The sequence below is a fragment of the Microcaecilia unicolor genome, chromosome 2 (assembly GCF_901765095.1).
Source record: "Microcaecilia unicolor chromosome 2, aMicUni1.1, whole genome shotgun sequence".
NCBI classification, from domain to species: Eukaryota; Metazoa; Chordata; class Amphibia; order Gymnophiona; family Siphonopidae; genus Microcaecilia; species Microcaecilia unicolor.
This window is the reverse complement of record NC_044032.1, coordinates 502,890,425-502,913,820: the sequence shown is the minus strand read 5'-3', so window position 1 is coordinate 502,913,820 and position 23,396 is coordinate 502,890,425. Positions and strand designations below refer to the sequence as shown.

The following is a 23,396-nucleotide window of genomic DNA, read 5'->3' as shown; positions in this document are numbered from 1 at the left end:
TCGGAGTCATCTTTGACTCCTCTCTCTCCTTCTCTGCGCATATCCAGCAGATAGCCAAGACCTGTCGCTTCTTCCTCTTTAACATCAACAAAATTCGCCCTTTCCTCTCTGAACACACCACCCGAACTCTCGTCCACGCTCTCATTACCTCTCGCCTGGACTACTGCAACTTACTCCTCACCGGCCTCCCACTTAGCCATCTATCCCCCCTTCAGTCTGTTCAGAACTCTGCTGCACGTCTCATATTCCGCCAGAACCGATATACTCATATCACCCCTCTCCTCAGGTCACTTCACTGGCTTCCGATCGGATACCGCATTCAATTCAAGCTTCTCCTTCTTACCTACAAATGCACTCAGTCTGCTGCCCCTCACTACCTCTCTACCCTCATCTCCCCTTACGTTCCCGCCCGTAACCTCCGTTCACAGGATAAATCCCTCCTCTCAGTACCCTTCTCCACCACCGCCAACTCCAGGCTCCGCTCATTCTGCCTCGCCTCACCCTATGCTTGGAACAACCTTCCTGAACCCTTACGCCAAGCCCCCTCCCTGCCCGTCTTCAAGTCTTTGCTTAAAGCCCACCTCTTCAATACTGCGTTCGGCACCTAACCCTTACCGTTCAGTGAATCCAGAATGCCCCAATTTGACTACCCCTATCGGACCGACCGTTCACTTGTCTATTAGATTGTAAGCTCTTTGAGCAGGGACTGTCTCTCTTTGTTAAATTGTACAGCGCTGCGTAACCCTAGTAGCGCTCTAGAAATGTTAAGTAGTAGTAGTAGTAGTGGAGGTGGTGTGGTGGAGGTGCAGACTGTATCTGAATTCAAAAAAGCTTGGGACAAGTACATAGATTTTTAAAGGGCGAGGAAGAGATAGGAGATATCATGGTTGGGCAGACTGGATAGACCATATGGTTTTTAATCTGCCTTCATTTTTCTGTGTTTCTATGTCCATTCCTAGATTACTGTAAGGCAGAAAGGCAGTTTATTTTTTTTAAGTTTATTTGCATTTATCTCCCAAATATTTTGGTTTTATTATGAATGTGCAGTTTTCTATTAACAAGCCCATTTCATTTTCAGCTTTTCACATTTTACTTGAGGATAAGTGTTGCACTGCTGTAGTGACATGTACCCATAACCAAGAAGTAGGGAAAATGATCTCCTATATGACTTTTGTATACCTAGAGCTCTAGCTAAACATTTCCTCTTTCATTCAGTTAGGCATATCAGAGTCTGGGATTAGCTTGTTGCACAAATTGAAAGGCAGGTGATCTATTTTCTCCACTTACAGATCTTATGACACTAACAAAAGTAACCTTCCACTTGGAAAAAAAATCCCAAAAATTTAATTATCCAGGAGAACCAAGTGAAAAGTGCATACTTCTGCTCCCCAAGCTGGCTGGGGCTGGAGGTTCTATCTGTAAATTGGGAATATATCACTTCAAAAATTATTCATAACAACAACCTTGGAACAAATCATAGCATCATCAAACATCCAAGGAATCAATTAACTCTTTAAAAAATACTTGATTTGATGCAGTTAATATTGGGGAAAAATTATTTTGTATTTGCTGAACAATATTATTTACAAATAAAGGGGGTGGCCATGGGGTCTACTGTGGCCCCTTCAGTAGCTTGTTTGTTCATGGATTGGTTTGAAAGATTTTATATATATATATCCTTCCCCTTATTTTCAGCACGTTATTTTGGAAAAGATTTATAGATGACATATTTTTTGTTTGGACTGGTGACAGAGTATTACTATCATAGGCTGGATTAACAGATGTGACCCTGATATCAAGTTTACCGCAGAGAGATCCTAATACAGTTTCTTTTTTGGATATAAAAATTGTTTATCGATTAGGTGAATTTGATACTACCATACATCATAAGAAGATTGATTGCAATTCTTTGTTACATAATTGCAGTCATCATCCAAGACATTTAAGGAATAATATTCCCACGGGACAATTTTTACAGTTACAAAGGCTATGTATTACTACATCAGAGCTTAAAAATCAAGCACTGGGAATGTATCAGAGATTTTTGGATCGAGGTTATCCAGATAATGTAGTGAAGAAAGCCTGCAAGAAGGCGTTCTATGCTGAACGTACATTGTTATTGTTACCCAAATTTGAAAGTCCAACTCAGGAAACTACGTGTGTTTTTGCCATATTCTACCAAAGACTTTGATATTAGACAGGTTATTTCTAAACAGATTCTTCAGTATCATCCACAACTGGCAAGCATACCACGGTTTACTTAAGAAGAAATACTAATTTAGATGATAGACTAATTAGCTCTATGATTAGATCTGATAACATCAATATTATAGGTGTTCAATAGGGCCATCATTCTTGTCGACAATGTAGATATTGCACTTTAGTGTGGACCATGACAGAAGTACCCATTCCTGGTTTGGATTAAAAAACAATTCTGAGAAGTTATACAGATTGCAATACATTGGGAGTCGTGTATTGTATTAAGTGTCCCTGTAATCCCTATAAGAAATATTATATTTGACATACTATGCATAAAATTAAGGTACACATTGGGGAATAATGGAGAAACATCAGACAAGTGAGATTGGAGGCTACCCTGGTTGAACACTGGCTATGCATGCGACACCATCTTCAAGATCTGCGTTTTGTATACTTTTCAAAATTCCAGGGGGAGGTTATCCATCACGGGTCTTGTTGTAAAAGAAGCAGCGTTTCATTTATGAATGGCAAACTGTGATTCCAAAGGGACTCAAAGAAATTGAATGATTTTCATTATAAGAAGTGGATGGAGCATGAGTGGTGGTATCCTTTGCAGCTTTAAATGAAGGATTGGTGTCCACTTCCCTTAGTGCCATCTTGGAGTGTTTGAGTTTTTCGGCAACCATAAGTACATTTGATTTTAATGAATATATGATTAAGTTGAATTTTTGATTCTATATAATCTCCTGAAAAAGCCACAATGATATGGCGACATTTGGATCCGAGTTGGGACTATGTGCATATATTATCATTTCCGGTCCTGCACCTATATATATGGAGTTGTTTCCATGAGTGAATAGCAGAGAGAACTGACTAGCCTGTTTCACAGATAAAACAAAACAAAACACAAAACCACGAAGATTTAACTTATTTTATTGTTGATAATGGACTTTGAGAAAATCATGATAGAGATGGACTATTGATGTGCAGTGATAAATGACAGTGACTGGCAGATGTGATGTTTCACATATAATTTAGTCACGTATAATTTCTGAGCATGTCACTTTACACAAAAAATTATTTTAGATTTTTTGAAGAGTTGATAGTTAAATTCCTTGGATATTTGATGGGGCTAGAGGTACCATGGAGGTGACTTTCACAGCTTTCTGAGGGTGGTATCTCAGACATTGCTCAATGTCAAAACCTACAGGCCAAAAAAGGTCCATGTTAGCTGAATTCCAGAGAAAGCCAAAATCTGTGGCACTCAAGCTGCCTATCTCTGCCACAGCTGGGCCGAGCTGGGAGGAGAATATAGAGAAGGATTTAAAAAAAAAAAACCTTCATAGTGGTAAACAAAGTTTTATGGTGTTATATCCCATTAGAGACTAGTTTTGATTGAGCTGCAAGCCCCAAGGAACAGAAAGAAACAGCTGCCCTCCACCCCCAATAAATGATAAAAATTGTTCTCCTTCTCAATGTTTCTTCAAAGTATTTGGCTTTCTGCCCGTATGCATTTAGAAGTACAAGGGATGCAGTACATAAATCTCATTAAGCAACTGAGGGAAAGTATATGATCTTAGGCACATGAAAATGCCTACTAGAAAGAAACAGAATAATTAAACATGATTCATTGCTGTCCAACGTGAATGGAAGTTCTTCTTTTTTTTTTCTGGAATGAGTAGGAAAGCATTTCTAAAAACATATCTGTAGCATCTATGGGATAACAATACATATAACCATGATATAGATGGGTCACCACTGGGGACTCTGGAAGGTGCTGTAGCCAGTGTAGCATAGCCCTAGCCACGTAGCCACCATAAATAGCAGCCTGCACCTCTGCAGCACTGGAGGAGCCCAATTTGAACTTCTTCTCTTCTGCTCCACGTTTTCTTATGCATTTCTTGAGTGTGCCACAACATGCCAGCACGGCAGTCTCCTTATTAACTACCAAGACCAGTGTGTCTACCTTGGGGTACTTCCAGCATCTGTCCACCTCCTCAGGAGCGTAAGGGTTCAACTTTTCCAAAACCTCTGGTATCTCCCAGTCCGCCAGCATCATGTGGGAGAGCATCATGTGAAGCAGGAAATGCTTTGTGACCCAGGGCCCCTCGGAAAACTCATTTACATATTATTCAGATAGGTTATTATTCAACCTATGTACATAATATTATTAAAAACTAATATATTGTCTTGCAAGAGTACCCAGTGCTACTGCTGACCCTCATCAGAATCCCATTGAAGGATATATATATATATATATATATATATATATATATATATATATAACATCATAACGGCTTAAATGGCAGAAGAATGAAATCAAGGAAAATCCTTACATTCAACGAGCATAAACACTTCAGGCTTGGAAGGGTGATTTATGAACACAATAATAATAATAAGTCCATAAAAGGAAGAATACAAACACATAAACATAAACCCACAATACAACAACAAAAAAAAGGGAAATACAACTGTAACCCGGGTCTCACCATGACTAACTCAGGTTCCATATCAATCCCTAATCCCGGGTCACAGGAAAAACTGTTTTATTATTATTTCTCTTCTCTGGTCATGGTGACAAAGGGGATCACACACACACACACCGCATTCACATTCCCAATTCACCTGCAGTTGAGCTTGGGAGTGGGTAAATAGTCCGGAATAGAGATCCGGGGTGTTGCGAGCTTGAGAGAGCCTCAGTGGTGTTCCTTTTCTCCCAATTCACCTGCAGTTGAGCTTGGGAGTGGGTAAATGGTCCGGAATAGAGATCCGGGGTGTTGCGAGCTTGAGAGAGCCTCAGTGGTGTTCCTTTTCTCAGTCTAAAAGCAACTGTTCTCACTCTCACGCAACAAACCATTCTGCACTCCAGGAATCTTTTATTTAATACAAAACAACTTTACTACAACTTCAGCAAACGTTAAACTCTTCAGAACTCTTTATAGAACTCAAGATCGGGAGGCGGGGCTGGTGGTTGGGAGGCGGGGATAGGGCTGGGCAGACTTATACGGTCTGTGCAAGAGCCGGTGGTGGGAAGCGGGACTGGTGGTTGGGAGGTGGGGATAGTGCTGGACAGACTTGTACGGTCTGTGCCAGAGCCGGGGTTGGGAGGCAGGGCTGGGGAGGTGAGGATAGTGCTGGGCAGACTTATACGGTCTGTGCCTGTGCCAGAGCCGGTGGTTGGGAGGTGGGGCTGGTGGTTGGGAGGCGGGGATAGTGCGGGGCAGACTTATACGGTCTGTGCCCTGAAGAGCATAGGTACAAATCAAAGTAGGGTATACACAAAAAGCAGCAAATATGAGTTATCTTGTTGGGCAGACTGGATGGACCGTGCAGGTCTTTTTCTGCCGTCATCTACTATGTTACTATATACATTATACATCCAAGACCATCCATAGAAATCTCAGCAACTTCCCTTCACTCTTTGATTAAGTCAATGCTGTACATATTTGCACAGACTCCTGTCCTTCACCCATCCTGTTGTGTCAGGAATAAATCGAAGGCTGCTTTTATTACTCCTGATACCAATCCAGACTCTTTCAGGCACAGACACTTTAGGCTGTCCTCTTTCCAGCGATGCACCTCGCAGGGCTGCACCCCAGTCTTGAACAGTCGTCCCCTGCTCTGGTTCCTGCTTCCAAGCTGGATTCTGTTTCTCCACCAGAAGCTCTGTCTCCTTCTCAGTTGCCACTTAGAGGGGTAGCAATTACTCAGCAAGTATTTATTTCTATCGCTGCAGGATCCCCCAATACATAGGCAACTAAAGACCTCATGAACCTCCTTGCAAACCCTTTTGTTATTTTTGAACTCCATTCCTGCAGTGGCGTACCGAGGGCAGGGCGATGGGGGCGGTCCGCCTCGGGTGCACACCGCTGGAGGGGTGCAGAAAGCAGCCACGTGGCTGTCGGCTCCGCTGGGTCCCTGCTCCCTCTGCCCCAGAACAGGTTTGTTCTGGGGCAGAGGGAGCAGGGAACCAGCAGAACTGACAGCCGCGCGGCTGACCCCAGCAGGTAAGAATGCACCCAGGGGAGGGGGGCTTAGGTGATACGCCGGGGGGGGGGGGGTTGTGCTGCACCCGAGGGAGACGGACACCACTGCACCCGGGGGGGGGGGTGCGCAGCAGCGATCCGCCCCGGGTGGCAGCCAACCAAGGATCGCCACTGCATTCCTGCTGTCACTCACACAGGGAAACCACTATATCTCTGCAACTTCTGAGCCGCCAAACTACCCCCCCCCCCCCCCCCAGGCAGGCCTCAAAATTCACACTCCAGCCCACTGGCAGGGACCTTCCCCCTCCCCCCAGGGCCTCTGGAAGAATCTAACACAACTTTTAGTAATACCCATCTCGTAGGGTATTACATGACTTTCAATGAACTTGCTACAGCTAAGAAATAGGCCTGTTGCAACTCTGAAAAAGCTAGTAGAGCTGCTGTAACGAAAATCTCATTCTCCAGCTTACTCCCCATCTGAAAATCCAAATGTACAAACTAAGTTTAAGACCATTCAATCACAATAAAAAAATAAATGACAAGGCAGTTATTCCACTTCTCTCTTCAGGGTTGCTATACTTTTCACATTTCAAAAGTCCAAAGAAGATAAGTTGAAAGAAATAGCACATGCCTGTTCTCAGCAAAGCAAATACACACACCATTGAGTGCTAACTGTATGCTGTGCCACTGAAATGTCTCATCATGTCATATCTAATGTCACATGAAGGAATAATGACAAATGTAAGTGTTAAACAGAGGATTACTCATGAAAACTGCTATTAATGGGCTTTATAGGTTGTATCATTATCACTCTGAAGCATTATAGTGAATACTATATGTCAGTCACTTAGGTGAGATCCTCATGACAGGGTACCATCAATGAGCTTTCTAGTTTATTTCTAGAAGTACCATATAGGAAGCTAGACTTTGACAGCTGGGAACTATTATCGTTAAGTGACTCCAAAATGAACAGCCAATTCTAAATCAGAGCATCAAACCCAATGACTGCAGAGCTATAAATTTCAAGTATACGATGACTTTCCTATTGGCATAAGATGTGAGACTGTCCAACTCAGTCCCCAAAGAAAAATACCTTTCCTACAAAAAATAACTAACTTCTTGAAAGCAGTTTTCTTGTAGAAGAATTATTGTTCTGCCCAAGTAGTTTTTGATTTGATTTTCCCGTTCTGCAGGGTATACTCAAGTTAAATCAAATCTCTCTCCACAAATAGCATTGTGTATTTATTTCTACAATATCATACTCCTTGGTCCTCTCTTTGAATCTCTCTTGTATACACCACAACGTATGTTGTCCATAAACTTGAAGACTGATCTTTCTAGGACCCCTGTTGTTGGTGATGCTTTTAGCATATTCTCAGTTCTAAAATATGGCTCCATATAGTTCATCTCTCTTCCATGTGGGCTCTCCATGCTAACACTGACATTCCAGGTTTATGAAGGAGAAAGGGAAATGGGGCTTGATATACCGTATTTCTGAGGTTTTTGCAACTACATTCAAAGCGGCTTACATATATTCAGGTACTTATTTTGTACCAGGGGTAATGGAGGGTTAAGTGACTTGCCCAGGTCACAAGGAGCTGCAGTGGGAATTGAACTCAGTTCCCCAGGATCAAAGTCCACTGCACTAACCACTAGGCTACTCCTCCACTCGGGGCCAAGGACAAGCTGTTCCTTCCCTTCACAAAGGGGCCATAATGAGGGGAAGAGCTCACTACTGTTACCCCCAAAATTATTTGATGGGCTATGTGGGCAAAAATATTCTTTTGTGCAACCTTTTATAAGACAAGTTCAAATTTCTGTACTGTGAGCCAAGTGCACTTCAGCAAGTATAATGGTAATATTACCAGAATTACAAAAGTATTACTTAAATAACTGCTTTAATGAAAATAATTCTTAAAATTATTTGACCATATTATTTGGTTTACAAAATTAGAAACAATATAGATGCATTAACTGATTAGTACAGAACATCCATTCTCTCTCTCCTGACATGCCCTCTCCAAAAAAAAAAAAAAAGCATTTTTAGCATGCATCGATTTGGCAGTTACTGCGGGATGCCTAAGTGCGTCTCATGGTTCACCATTTTAAGCTACTATACATATGCAGTAGCACTTACCACAGCTTAATAAAGGGTCTTAAGTGATTTCACTATTTATTTTTAAAGTTTAAAGATTTAAAGCTAAATCCACATTCACAACCTTTACTGGATGCTATGAATATTTCTCCAAAGTCCATCAACTGTGCAAAAAACAAAAAACACCTTTAACCTGTTCCTTTTGATGAGCAAATACCTTCGCAGCTGGGACAGACTGAAGGTCCATCAAGCCCAGAATCCTATTTCCAGCAGTGGCCAATCCAGGTCACAAGTACCTGGCAAGATCCCAAAACAGTACAATACATTTTATGCTGTTTATCCTAGAAATAAGCAGTGGATTTTCCCCAACCATTTTAATAATGGCTTATGGACTTTTCTTTTATGAAGCTATCCAAACCTTATTTAAACTCCACTAAGCTAACTGCTTTTACTACATTCTCTGGCAATGAATTCCAGAGTTTAAATACAAGTTGAGTGAAGAAATATTTTCTCTGATTCGTTTTAAATTAATAATTTGCAGCTTCACTGTGTGCTCCCTAGTCCTACGGCTCGTGTAACTTCTGGAGCCTAAAATTAGCAGTTGGGTGCACACGCTTGTCACCTCTCGTTTAGACTACTGCAAGCTGCTTCTTGCTGGCCTCCCACTTAGTCACCTCTCCCCTCTCCAATCGGTTCAAAACTCTGCTGCCCATCTCGTCTTCCGTCAGGGTCGCTTTACTCATACTACCCCTCTCCTCAAGTCGCTTCACTGGCTCCCTATCCGTTTTCGCATCCTGTTCAAACTTCTTCTACTAACCTATAAATGTACTCACGCTGCTGCTCCCCAATATCTCTCCACACTCGTCCTTCCCTACACCCCTTCCCGTGCACTCCGCTCCATGGATAAATCCTTCTTATCTGTTCCCTTCTCCACTACTGCCAACTCCAGACTTCGCGCCTTCTGTCTCGCTGCACCCTACGCCTGGAATAAACTTCCTGAGCCCCTACGTCTTGCCTCATCCTTGGCCACCTTTAAATCTAGACTGAAAGCCCACCTCTTTAACATTGCCTTTGACTCGTAACCACTTGTAACCACTCGCCTCCACCTACCCTCCTCTCCTCCTTCCTGTACACATTAATTGATTTGATTACTTTATTTTTTGTCTATTAGATTGTAAGCTCTTTGAGCAGGGACTGTCTTTCTTCTATGTTTGTGCAGCGCTGCGTACGTCTTGTAGCACTATAGAAATGCTAAATAGTAGTAGTAGTAGTAGTAATAGTAGTAATGCAACTATTCTATAAACTATTTTTTTTTACATATTTCAATTGTATTGACAAGCGGCACCGCTGAGGTCAAGTTAATTGATTATGGAAACATTATAATAGCTGAAATTTGACTGTGGATGTTTCCAAAATTATTTGCACATATTGCTGAAACTATTCTATAAAGTGCAAGCTGAAATAGTTGTCATGCTCATGCCCCTCCCATATGAACACCCCCATTGCAGTTACGCGATGGAACACTTAGGCGCCCTTTAACTAAGATGTGGAAAAAGGGCCCTGCGGTAGCAGCGGGGGCTGTTTTTGCCATATGCCAAGGCCCTTTTTATTACAGCAGGTAAAAAGCCCCTACAGTAAGATTATCGAGGTGGTGGTAAGGGCTGCCGCAGTAGCCAAGCGGTAACCAGGCAGCGTGCGTCACTGCCTGATTACCGCCAGGTTAGTGCCGTGCTGCAAATTAGAATTATTTTCCATAGCATTGGAAATAGCACGTGCTTGAGGTGGAACTATCGCCGGCGGCTGCGTTGTGCCGGTGACAGTTCCAAACTGGCGAGTGGTAAGTCTGCGTTGCGTTTACCACCATTTAGTAAAAGATCCCCTAAGCACCAGTTATAGAATAGTACATAAGTGCACTGTGGCACCTAACTGTCATTTCAGCCCCATTTTGGCACCTAACATCCATTTAACTCCCATTGGCAAACCAAACATTTGGCGCCTAATTCACATATAACTTTTGGCACACTGTGTAGAGTAGAGAGTTGCACGGGGACAGAAATCTTACCCATCCCCGCCCGTCCCTGCTGGAATCTTACCCGTCCCCACTGGAATCTTACCCATCCCCATCCATCCCCGCAAAAATGTAACCCATGCCAACCTGTCCCCACCCATCCCCGCAAGAATTTAATGGAACATAAAAGAAAAATCCAGTCAGCTCCCTCACCCTCTCTGGATTTGAGCCACAGCACTGTAGGCAAGGAAGGAATGGAAGCTGAAACTTGGAACACTCTGGTGTGCACATGTAAGATTTGTCTCTGATTTACTGGCACTGTGTGCTGAGTGGTCACCACATGCATGCGCCAGTAGGTCAGGCGACATCTGATGCTCATGCCTGTGTCAGAGCTGAGGTCTGCTCATCAGCCCGGGAGCAAAGAGGATTAATTGTAACATAGTAAGTGACAGCAAATAAAGACCTGAATGGTCCATCCAGCCTGCCCAATAGTCACACTCATTATCAATTCATGATTAAATCAATGAGTGTGATATTATATACTTGTTTATGGTCTTTCTTTTGTGTTTCTGGAACATAGACCATAGAAGTCTATCTGGCCCTATCCTTATGTTCCAACTGCTGGAGTTGTCATTGAAGCCCACTCCAGTCTATGCGTCTTCTCATTTGTGGGACACAGATCGTAAAAATCTGTCCAGAACTGTCCTTATGTTCCAGCCACTGAAGTTGCTGTCTAAGCCCTTTCCAACCCATCCTAAACCAGACTTCCATATATTAGACACAGACCATACAAGTCTGCCCGGTATTGGCCCTAGTTAATCACAGCTAGAGTCGCCAACTAAGCATTACTTCACACATCCACACACATGCAGCCATTTAAGGTTAAGTTTTTTATAATTTCCATTTTCTAATTAGAGATCCTCTGTGTTCATCCCATGCCTTTTTGAATTCCATCACCATTTGTGTCTCTACCACCTCCTTAATGGAAAATTTTCCACATTTGTGCTGTTAAAGCAAGGAGGAAGAGGAGGAGGAGGAGGAGGAGGAGGAGGAGGAGGAGACAGCACTCAAAGAACTTGGTACTCGGTAGATGAGAGGCTGGTGCAGGTGTAGCTTACACTTCCATGTGAACCCCACAGAACTGCTTCCATCCCCGCGGGAACCCCACAGGAACTGCTTCCGTCCCCGCGGGATTCCCGCAAACCCCGTTCCCGTGCAGCTCTCTAGTGTAGAGTTCCCCTTGTTATGTTTTGTTTTTAATATATATTACACTTGATATATCACCCTTCATTAAGTCACGGCTTAGAAGGAATACTTCCCACCAGCCACTTTTCTTCCATTGCCACAGCTCCTCCATTCTTCCTTCACTTACCTTCCATGCCACCATGATGCCTTCCAACAGACTGAATTTGCTTCTTCCCCTAATCTGCTAATTTCAAGGAGAATAAAACCCCGATTTCATGATTTGCATATTAAATTTCAAGTCCAGCTGCACTAACTAAATGATTCCCTGATAATCTGATAGCCCTATGAATACAGATGCTAGCAGAACATACAATATTTTTGTGTAAATATATTTGGTAGCATCCTTAGATCACAAGAGACACGTTAATCTTGAATTGAAAATTAAAGAACTTTCCAATGAAATTATCCAATTATAAATAGGCAGACATGTCTCATCAAGTCTATTCAAAAAAAGAACATTGTTGGCTATGCAATTGCACATTTTGGTGTTTTTAAAAATAAAAAATTGAAGGTTGCAAACACAGTACAAACAGTATCTTCTCAGGGAAATAACCTTGCCAACCTCATAGGAATATATTAATGACTCACTCTCACGAATCATTCTATACACAAGGGTCAAGAGAGACCAGCCCTCTGGCTGAGTGGCAGCATTTTGATTCACTTATATACACTGTCAGCTAGCACATTTGCTTATTTCCGATCTGATGAAGAAGGGCAACCTTCGAAAGCTAATCAAGAAATGTATTAAGTTATGTCCAATAAAAAAAGGTATCATCTTATTTTCTTTTCCATGTTTTGTTTGATTTCTATTGATAACCTTAAGAGTGGACTAACACAGCTACCACACTCCCCTAGTACACAAATAAATTCTAATATTCTGAATGTTTATACATATATCTTCAGATTCTATAAAGGTTGCCCACTGCGGATGTGCTTACAAACTGGGGAACATGATAATAATGGGTGATTTCAATTACCCTGATATTGACTGGATAAATGTATCATCAGTGCATGCTAGACAGCTGAAATTTCTTGATCAAATCATGGACCGCTTTATGGAGCAGCTGATTAAGGAGCCAAAAAGAGGAGGCACAATTCTAGAACTAGTCCTTAGTGGAGTGAATTATCTGGTGCAGAAGGTAATGGTGCGGGGGCCTCTTGATAACAGTGATCAGATTTCATATAAGCTCTGAAGTACACACAGGAAATCCAATACATTAGCATTTAACTTTCAGAAAGGAGATTTTGATAAAATTAAAAGAACAGTGAAAAACAAATTAGAGGAGCAGCTGTGAAGGTCAAACATTTACATTAGAGCTAAAAGAAAATCCTTCAGAATATGGAAGAAGGAAAGAAGAATCCAACTGAAAATAATAGGAAACTGCATAAAGAATCGCAAGTCAAATGGAAAACACTGATAATGAAGGCAAAGAGCCTTGGCAAAGAAGACTGCGTTGGAGGCAAAAACGCATAGTAAAAACATTTGTAGGTAAATTTAAAGCAAGAAGCTGGCAAAAGAATCAGTTGGACTGCTAGATGACTGAGGGGTAAAGGGGGCATTCAGGGAAGACAAGGCCATAGCGGAGAGATTAAATTAATTCTTTGCTTCGGCCTTCATTGAGGAAGATGTGGGAGAGATACCGGTGCCAGAAATGATATTCAATCCAATGACAAGTCAGGGAAACAATCCAATCTCTCTAAACCTGGAAGGTGTAATGGGGCAATTTGACAAACTGAAGAGTAGAAAATCGCCAGGATTGGATAGTATACATACCAGAGTATTGATAGAATTGAAAAAGAACTTGCAGAACTATTGTTAGTAATATGTAATTTATCTTTAAAATTAAGCATGGTATCGGAAGATTGGAGGGTGGATAATAATGTAACGTTGATTTTTAAAAAGGGTTCTAGATGTGATCCAGGAAATTATAGACCGGTGAGCCCGACATCAGTGTCGGGGAAAATGGTAAAGACTACTATAAAAATCAAAACTACAGAGCATATTCAAAAGCATGGATTAATGAGACAAAGTCAACGTGGATTTAGTGAAGGGAAATCTTGCCTCACCAAGATGAAAACGGTAACGGAATTCAAACATGCGTGGGATAAACATAAAGGAATCCTGTTCAGAAGGAATAGATCCTCAGGAGTTTAACCGAGATTGGATAGCAGAGCCGGTAGTGGGAGGCGGGGATAGTGCTCGGCAGACTTATACCGTCTGTGCCAGAGCCGGTGGTGGGAGGCGGGGATAGTGCTGGGCAGACTTATACGGTCTGTGCCAGAGCCGGTGGTGGGAGACAGGGATAGGGCTGGGCAGACTTATACTGTCTGTGCCCTGAAGAGCATAGGTACAAATCAAAGTAGGGTATACACAAAAAGTAGCACACATGAGTTGTCTTGTTGGGCAGACTGGATGGACCGTGCAGGTCTTTTTTCTGCCGCCATCTACTATGTTACTATGTTGCTATTACATTTCTTTGAAGGGGTGAACAAACGTGGATAAAGGCGAGCCGGTTGATATTGTCTATCTGGATTTTCAAATGGCGTTTGATGGTTTTCAAAAGGCATTTGACAAAGTACCTCATGAAAGACGCCAGAGGAAATTGAAGTCATGAGATAAGAGGTAGTGCTCTATCGTGGATTAAAAACTGGTTAAAGGATACAAAACAGAGAGAAGGATTAAATGGTCAGTATTCTCAAATGGAGAAGGGTAGATAGTGAGGTTCTGCAGGGGTCTGTGTTGGGACTGCTGCTTTCTTACACATTTATAAATGATCTAGATATGGGAATAACTAGAGAGGTAATTAAATTTGTTGATGACACAAAGTTATTCAAAGTTGTTAAATCACAAGAGCATGGTGAAAAATTGCAAGGCGACCTTATGAGATTGGGAGACTGGGCATCCAAATGGCAGATGATGTTTAATGTGAGCAAGTGCAAAGTGATACATGAGGGAAACAGGAACCTGAACTATAGCTATGTAATGTAAGGTTTTGCGTTAGGAGTCACTGACCAGGAAAAAGATCTAGGAGTCACCATTGACGATATTTTGAAAACTTCTGCTCAGTGTGCTGTGGCGGAAAAGAAAGAAAATTGAATGTTAAGTATTATTAGGAAAGGAATGGAAAATAAAAACGAGGATGTTATAATGTCTTTGTATCGCTCCATGGTCGCACCTTGAATACTATGTGCAATTCTGGTCACAGCATCTCAAAAAAGATATGGAGGCATATTTTCAAAGCACTTTGGGAGGCTAAGTTCCATATGTTTCTATGGAACTTTGGGAGGCTAAGTGCTTTGAAAATAAGCCTCATAGTGGAATCAGAAAAGGTACAGAGAAGGGTGACAAAAATGATAAAGGGAATGGGATGACTTCCCTATGAGAAAAGGCTGGAACAGCTATGGCCCTTCAGCTTGGAGAAAAGACGGCCGAGGGGAGATATGATACAGGTATATAAAATAATGAGTAGGGTGGAACAGGTAGACGTGAATTGCTTGTTTATTCTTTCCAAAAATACTAGGACTAGGGGGCACAAAATGACGCTAAAAAGTAGTAAATTTAAAATGAATCAGAGAAAATAATTCTTCACAACGTGTAATTAAACTCTGGAATTTGTTGCCAGAAAATGTGGTAAAAGCAGTTACCTTAGCAGGGTTTAAGAAAAGGTTTCAATAGTTTCCTAAAAATCCATAAGCCATTATTAATGTGGACTTGGGAAAATCCACTGCTTATTTCTAGGCAGAATAAATTAAATTGTACTGTTTTGGGACCTTGGCAGGTACTTGTGACCTGGATTGGCCACTGTTGGAAACAGGATACTGGGCCTGATGGACCTTCGGTCTGTCCCAGTATGGCAACACTTATGTACTTATGACTTAATACAGTTGCAGTTATTTTATTTATAGCTCACTAAAGCTGACAAAGCAGTTCAAAGCGGATTACATGAGCAAGATACTATACCAAATATCTAGAATATAACACAATACTATAAAGTTAAAATGATTAACTCCTCTGACTTCATCAGAACATTCTTACAAATGGTTTTTAACCCTTTTGTTTTTTTAAGTATTTATACTAAACGCATCCTGTAAATCATGTGGAAGGGTAGACAATAAATTAGCTGCCTGAGATGAAAACAGAGATGTAAAGATTTTGTAATCCCTCTGGAACTAGGAAAACACAATGCCATTACATTCCTTACATTATAAAATTGACCGACCACTGGCATACAGACAAGAGGAATCATAAACTTAGGTACTAAACCGTAATGCTAGGGAGGAGCATTTCAGAAGCTTGGCACCCTGTTATAGAATACTAAAAGATACATGCCCAACTGCTGTAAATTGGCATAAGCATTTATGCCAGGCTTCAACCGATGTAAATACTGGTGTCCAATGTTAGGCATAAAATCCACGCTAAGCTAATATTCAGCAAAGGGCGCACTGTACTGAGCACCCTTAGAAAGATACTATCTTAGCTTGGATCTTTCCAGAACCTAAATTTGGGTGACCCATAACACATGCAAAACAGTGCCTAGGTTAGAAAATTACCCTTTCAACGTTGAAGGGTCCTTGGTTCAACCCCTAAGTCAGGTTATTTGCTCCATGGATCAGCCGAGTCTGGTATTCAACACTCTGGGGTACGGAAGGGAACTATGGTCACTGTATAAGGCAGGCAGCCAGTGTGTACATTCAGGTCTCATGACTGCAGAGTTCTCAAAGGAGACAGGGCAGTCACTCCAATGGCCAAACTAGGTGTACTGGGGGTGGGGTGGGGGAATGATATAAAACAAGGAAAAAATCATGGCAAATGAATTCTCTGAGCTGAAAGTACATAGGGTCTAGTGAAAACTGTAGGGGTCATATAAGGAAAAAAAAAAAGGTCTAGATAAATCAAAATATGCGCTTACTTGTTCTGCTGAAATCATTTCCTTGTTCAATAATCCGAGCATTAGAGTTAAAAACCTACATTGTCAAGAAAAAATATGTTAAAATATTTTCCTGCATTAACATTTCATAATTGCAATGTATAAATTTAAACCACTGAACTTTGGGATATTCAGAATGACCTACAAGGATTACAGGACCCAATATTTAAAAAGATGATGTTGGGTCTCATCACATAAGTACTTTTATTTTTTTAAAGGGCCAGTTTCACACATAATCTTCTGCGTACAACATGCCAATATGGGTATTATACATAACACTTATATGTAGAACAGGAAGCAAGATCAGACACATGCAAAATTCAGCTGTTCTACATAACTTGCACGCATAAGTTAGTCCAGCAAAATAGCAGGCCTAAATTATGCACAGGATCTGAATATTCAGTGGTGCCTGAACATAGAGTAAAGCCTCATTGCTGGCACTGGCCACTAAACATTCTTTTCATGCTGCTGGAAGAAACTCACTATTGGTGGCAAGAGTCAGAAGGACTGGATGTACCATATGGGCCACAGTTTGCACGCCCATGATCTAGGTCAGTGGTTCCCAAACCTGGTCCTGGAGGCACCCCAGCCAGTGAGGTTTTCCAGAAAACCACAATGAATATTCATGAGACATTTGAATGCACTGCCTACACTGCATGCAAATTTATCTCAAATATTCATTGTGGATATCCTGAAAACCTCACTGACTGGGGTGCCTCCAAGAAAAGGTTTGGGTACCACTGATCTAGATAATACAATTCCATACATACAAACCCTAATGGCAGAGGCTCATCTAAATATTGTTGCTGTCACAGAACCATCATTCAGTGAGCCCCAAGGCAGGGATACACTCTTGCCAAGCTACACAGGGATACACTCTTGCCAAGCTACAGTCTATTAGAAAAACGTAGTAAGTGTAAAATACAACAGGGAAGAATAAAACTTTACATAGCAAATAATAAAGCAACAGACATAAGGGACAGGTGCGTGGGTTAGGCTTGGAAAGGGGGAGACATTTCCATCTCTGGGCTACAATTCCAATATGTTCTACCACAATAGTGTACATTAACACTGTTACCGTGTGCTATTTTAATGCAGGTCCAATTTTACGCAATGGAACCTATTTATTAATAATGTTCACCCTAACTGATTCATATATCTCTGGCACAAACTGAAGAGCTGTATAAACATCTAATCAAAGACATATGTAGGATAGCAATGAAAAGGTGGGAGATTTTAACCTAGCAACACTGACTGGACCTCCTCATCTGGGGAATCAGAAGCAAAAAGATCTGGGGCTCCTTTCAAGTGGAGTGGAGGAGTGGCCTAGTGGTTAGAGTGGTGGACTTTGGTCCTGGGGAACTGGGTTCGATTCCCACTGCAGGCTCCTTGTGACTCTGGGCAAGTCACTTAACCCTCCATTACCCCAGGTACAAATAAGTACCTAAGCCGCATTGAGCCTGCCATGAGTGGGAAAAGCGCGGGGTACAAATAAAAAAAAAATAATAAAAAAGTGATCCTCAGACAAATGATAATAGAACTCACAATGGAGGGGGCAACACTGGATCCAATAATTTTTAAAAAACAGAAAGTATCTATTGTATTTTCCAAAATGTCTACCCCATTAATCTGAAAGATTTATTTTGGGAAGAAAACAATAAAAAGAATAGAGAATGCAATTTACATATAAAAGCAAAATAAAATTTTACGATACATAAAAAACTAACACAAGAACATTATTGATGAAATAAATGAGCACATAGAAATGGCAGAACAGTATTCAACAGCTAATCCCAAGAATGTATCTGTTCTTCAAAGATAGTCAACTGTGCTCCAGTGATTATCAAATGATGCAGTTACCTAGTCCTGGAGGAAGTCTGTGCAACCATGCAGTGCGGAATTGGCTCAGAATTCCCCCTTTTCTCCCTGGAATTTATTAAAAGTCAACAGAAATAACTAGAGCCATTTAAAGAATAGGAGCCAAAGTTGTCTTCTTCCTGGACTAAGCATGTGTCACTCAGACTGATCCATGCAGTGCCATTCTTGTGAAACTTTCAGATACCATACTGCTCACACTCAGAGCCACAGTGTGGGGAAATGATAGCAGAGGGAGGGACAGAGAAGAAAATGAACCAGAGCTATAGAGGTTTGGGAGCACTTGCCAAGCATAGACTATTGCGGTCTTTTTCTCCACAATATAAATTAGAATTTTATCATATGGTAACAGCTCATGGTCCAGTCTGTTTGTAACCCTTTTCAAAAGCACCTTTTGTTTGACAGCCTTACATGATCACCTTTTCGAAAATGTTTCACAGCCTTTTCTAGTTTCACATTTCCACTATAGATCGTTTTCCAGACCTGCAGTGTTAATAGGACTACCCCATATGGTTCTGTGAAAACTCCAATTATAGCTACGTAGCATGGCCTGTAATACATCTATCTGGCCATAAGCCACTGTCAAAAATTAAACAAAAAGACAAAATTTTTATGGCTTGGAGATAACAAAATTGCTCGATACTGTTGTTACCTTCTCTTCAAGGGAAACATTAAAGATTGAAGATCATTCAAAGGTACTGGGTGTTATATTAGACAACACTGTCTTTACAAAAAAAAAAAAAGGATTGATTGCCTTAGCAAAAGATTCTTTTTCAGGCTGCAGCAGCTTCGTGCAATCAGATGCACACTAAGAGTGGAAGATTTTAGATCAGTGGCTCAGGCTGTCCCAATTAGATTACTGTAATTCGTTATACATGTGCATTTCAGCAAAACAACCGAAATGGTTGCAACTAATGCAAAACACAGCTATTGGGCTGATCAGTGGTTTTGAGCATTTTGACAGCGTTTCTCATATATATCAAGATTTTCATTGGTTAACAATGAGCAATTGTGTTAACTTTTAAGTCCTTTGTCTGATGTATGAAGTCTGTGGGCCCTGTTTACAAAGGCGTGTTAGCGTTTTAATGCACCTACAATTAGCGTGCGCACTAGAGAGTTGCACGGGGACAGAAATCTTACCCATCCCCGCCCGTCCCTGCTGGAATCTTACCCGTCCCCACCCATCCCCACTGGAATCTTACCCATCCCCACCCATCCCCGCAAAAATTTAAACCATCCCAACCCGTCCCCACCCATCCCCGCAAGAATTTAACCCATCCCCACCCATCCCCGTAAGAATTTAATAGTACATAAAAGAAAGTTTCAGTCAGCTCCCTCAGTCTCTTTCTGGATTTGAGCCACAGCACTGTAGGCAAGGAAGGAACGGAAGTTGGAACTTGGAAGTCTGGTGCGCACATGTAAGATTTGTCTCTGATTCACTGGCAGTGTGTGCTGAGAGGCCGCCACATGCACGCGCCAGTAGGTCAGGTGACATCTGATTCTCGTGCCTGTGTCAGAGCTGAGGTCTGTGCACCAGCCTGGGAGCAAAGAGGATTAATAGTAACATAGTAAGTGACAGCAAATAGACCTGAACGGTCCATCCACTCTGCCCAATAGTCACACTCATGATCAATTCATCATTAAATCAACGAGTGTGATATTATATACTTGATTATGGTTTTTCTTTCGTGTTTCTGGAACAAAGACCACAGAAGTCTATCTGGCCCCATCCTTATGTTCCAACTGCTGGAGTTGCCATCGAAGCCCACTCCAGCCTATTCATGTTCTCATTTGTGGGACACAGACCGTAAAAGTCTGTCCAGCACTGTCCTCATGTTCCAGCCACTGAAGTTGCTGTCTAAGCCCTTTCCAGCCCATCCTACACCAGATTGCCATGTATGAGACACAGACCATACAAGTCTGCCAGGTATCAGCTATAGTTCATCACAGCCAGAGTCGCCATCTAAGTGTCACTTGACATATCCACACACATGCAGCCATTTAAGGTTAGGTTTTTATATAATTTCCATTTTCTAATTAGAGATCCTCTGTGTTCATCCCACACCTTTTTGAATTCCGTCATCATTTGTGACTCTACCACCTTCTTAATGGAAGACTTTCCACATTTATGCTGTTAAAGCAAGGAAGAAGAGGAGGAGGAGGAGGAGGAGACAGCACTCAAATAAATTGGTATTCGGTAGATGAGAGGCTGGTGCAGATGCAGCTTACACTTTCACGGGAAGCCCACAGAACTGGGTCCATCCCCGCGGGAACCCCGCAGGAACTGCCTCCGTCCCCGCGGGAACCCCGCAGGAACCCCGCAGAACTGGTTCCATCCCCGCGGGAATCCCGCGGGTTCCGCGGGATTCCCGCGGGGACGGAAACCGTGCAGCTCTCTAGTGCGCACTAACCATGTAGGTGCCTATCGGGATATTGTAGGCACGTACATGGTTAACGCACGTTAAAAGTTTCAACGCGGCTTAATAAACAGGGCCCTGTGTTTGGTATAAATTCTGAAGGTTTGAGTTACTGACTTTTCCTATAAAGGGCAGAGCTTTAACGTTTCTAAGAAATTGAAGTTAGGTTTTCATTTTCTGCAAAAAGCCCGATTTAAATCTATTTTAGAGGCTTCCTCTTCTTTTGCAGGAGTAAGATTATGGAATAATCTTCCTTTGAACTTAAGCATCTTATTCTCTTTTTAGAAAAATATGTTAAACAATCACATGTTTAGATATACGAAGCAGCCCATATTTTGCCCCAAAACAGGGGTGGCACTTTCGTTATTTATTTTCCACCTCAGAGTTCAAATTTTACCTTCAAACTAAGTGGATGGCATATGCGGAACACAATAAAATGCATGCTTCCCAGCCGACCTTAGTTTTGCTGGCTGGGAAAGCAGTGATTTATTTATTGCATTTGTATCCCACATTATCCCACCTTTTTGTGGGCTCAATGTGGCTTACAATTCATTGTGGATATGGGAAATAGAGGGGAACATACATTTATTATAACAGAGTTTTGGATTAAATGATAGTAATAAAGCAAAAGACAGTATAAAACATTTCTGGATAAGTCAGAGGTTATATAGTTACATGTGTTGCTCTTTGTTGTATATCTTGTCGAAGAGATAGGTTTTCAATTGTTTGCGGAAGTTTGTCAGTTCATAGACAGTTCTCAAGTTGCGTGGCAACGCGTTCCAGAGCTGCGTGCTCATATAGGAGCAGGTAGATGCGTGCATTAATTTGTATTTCAGGCCTTTGCAGTTTGGTGGGTGAAGGTTGAGGAAAGTGCGAGATTTTTTTGCGTTCCTGGGTGGAAGTTCTATTAGGTCTGACATGTAGGCTGGGGTGTCACCATGGATGATTTTATGGACTAAAGTACAGAGTTTAAACGTGATGCATTCTTTGAGTGGGAGCCAGTGTAGTTTTCTTGTAAGGGTTTTGCACTTTCGTATTTTGATTTGCCGAATATTAGTGATGAGGGGAGAAATAATTACCTATGTCAGTGCACGGAAAAAGGTGATGGCCCAGGGGATCATTGATTTAGAGAGGAAACTCAAAGCAGCTAGTCACAAATATATTTTCAAACCCACCTCCAATTCCTATATCCTTCAAACAACCAGATTGGCCCTAAATGTGCATATGCATGAGCGTACATCACAGGTGCTTTGCTACAAGCAACACAATTTTGTTAGATATAGGAACAAGACTGGTAAACTTCTGGCCCGGGTGACAAAGACATGGGCGGGTCATAGATTCATTCCCACGATCAAACAGATAAAGGGAGAGGGTAAGCTAACATCTAAAATGGAAGAGACAGCGGAGACGTTTATTACTCATTTTAGTGAGCTTTTCCGCAAATGGGGGCTTCCACCAAGCAGAAAATACCATTGCAGATTATCATAATAAATCAGAGATGCCACGACTATGAATAAAAGCTCTTCCACATCAAACTGTTAATACACCGACTATGGCCAAAGTTTTACCATTCGGCTGTGTCAAGGTGAAATAAAATGTAAATAACAAATAAAATCATGTCACAGACTCAATAAAGATCAAAAATATCATGTGAAAAATCTTTAGAAATATATACCAATTGGAATACATTTATAATATCATAAACTGCTTAAAACTCAGTACTTGCCAGTTTTATGTATCATCCTATAAATTTTCAATGTCATTAAACATGGCCACGAAGCCTCTTACTATTTATTTGTTGTGGTATCACTTCCTGTTCTCATGAAATAACTTTATTCACCATGACAGAACCATGACTTTTCAGAAAAAGATTTTTCATTCTATTTTAGCATTTAGCCCTTCTGGTTCTTCTACCTGCAACTGGTAAATCCAATACTGTTCTCTCTGAAATTTGATGATTAATTACATTTTCCTCAACATGATCTATAACACAATGGCAGAGGTCAGAAAAAGAATGTTGTTTCTCCAAAAAATGAATCACCATAGGTGCTTCTTCCATCTTTTTATTCACACAACTCTAATGTTCTGATAAATGGACTTTCAATGGTATTTGAGAATCTCTGGATTAAAACAAATCGATATAAACAGATTAAAGTCTGGGTGAGATTTATTGACACTATGTTTATGTTGTGGATGGATATGGGAGATGATTTAAGAGATTTCCGTCATAAGATCAGTATGACTTTTCAAGATGAGATTAAATTTCCTAGATGTGAGACTTAGGAAAGAAAGAAGTAAATTAATTACAACTGTACACAGGAAAGAAATGGACCAGATATTCTTACATTTTCAAAGCAATCATCCACCTGCTTTAAAGCACAGTCTTCTCTTTTTCACAATTTGTAAAGTTTTGAAGGTTTCATACCAACATGCAGGATTTCAAAAGCCAAGCTAAGGAATTACACACATGATTACAGCAGAGGGAATATCCAGAAAAGACCATAAAAAGACTGCTTATAAGAGAACTAAATATTTAAATAGAGATTTATTGCTTGAAAAAATTGATCAAAACAGAGATGACAGACAATTGTATTTTGAAATATTCCCCTGGGATTGAACAACTTTAAATATCTTAAGGAAATA

The 23,396-nt window shown here is 41.2% G+C and overlaps 1 protein-coding gene across 2 annotated transcripts in view; it reads right to left on the bottom strand.

Annotated features, from left to right (window-relative positions):
- EVC2 (EvC ciliary complex subunit 2) overlaps window positions 1-23,396 on the bottom strand; it is a 351,907-nt gene that overhangs the window by 321,376 nt on the left and 7,135 nt on the right. For both annotated transcript variants that reach the window (XM_030191177.1, XM_030191178.1), the window contains exon 2: window positions 16,444-16,498. In XM_030191177.1, coding sequence (XP_030047037.1) covers window positions 16,444-16,498 — 55 coding nt within the window. The remainder of the gene's footprint in view (window positions 1-16,443; window positions 16,499-23,396) is intronic.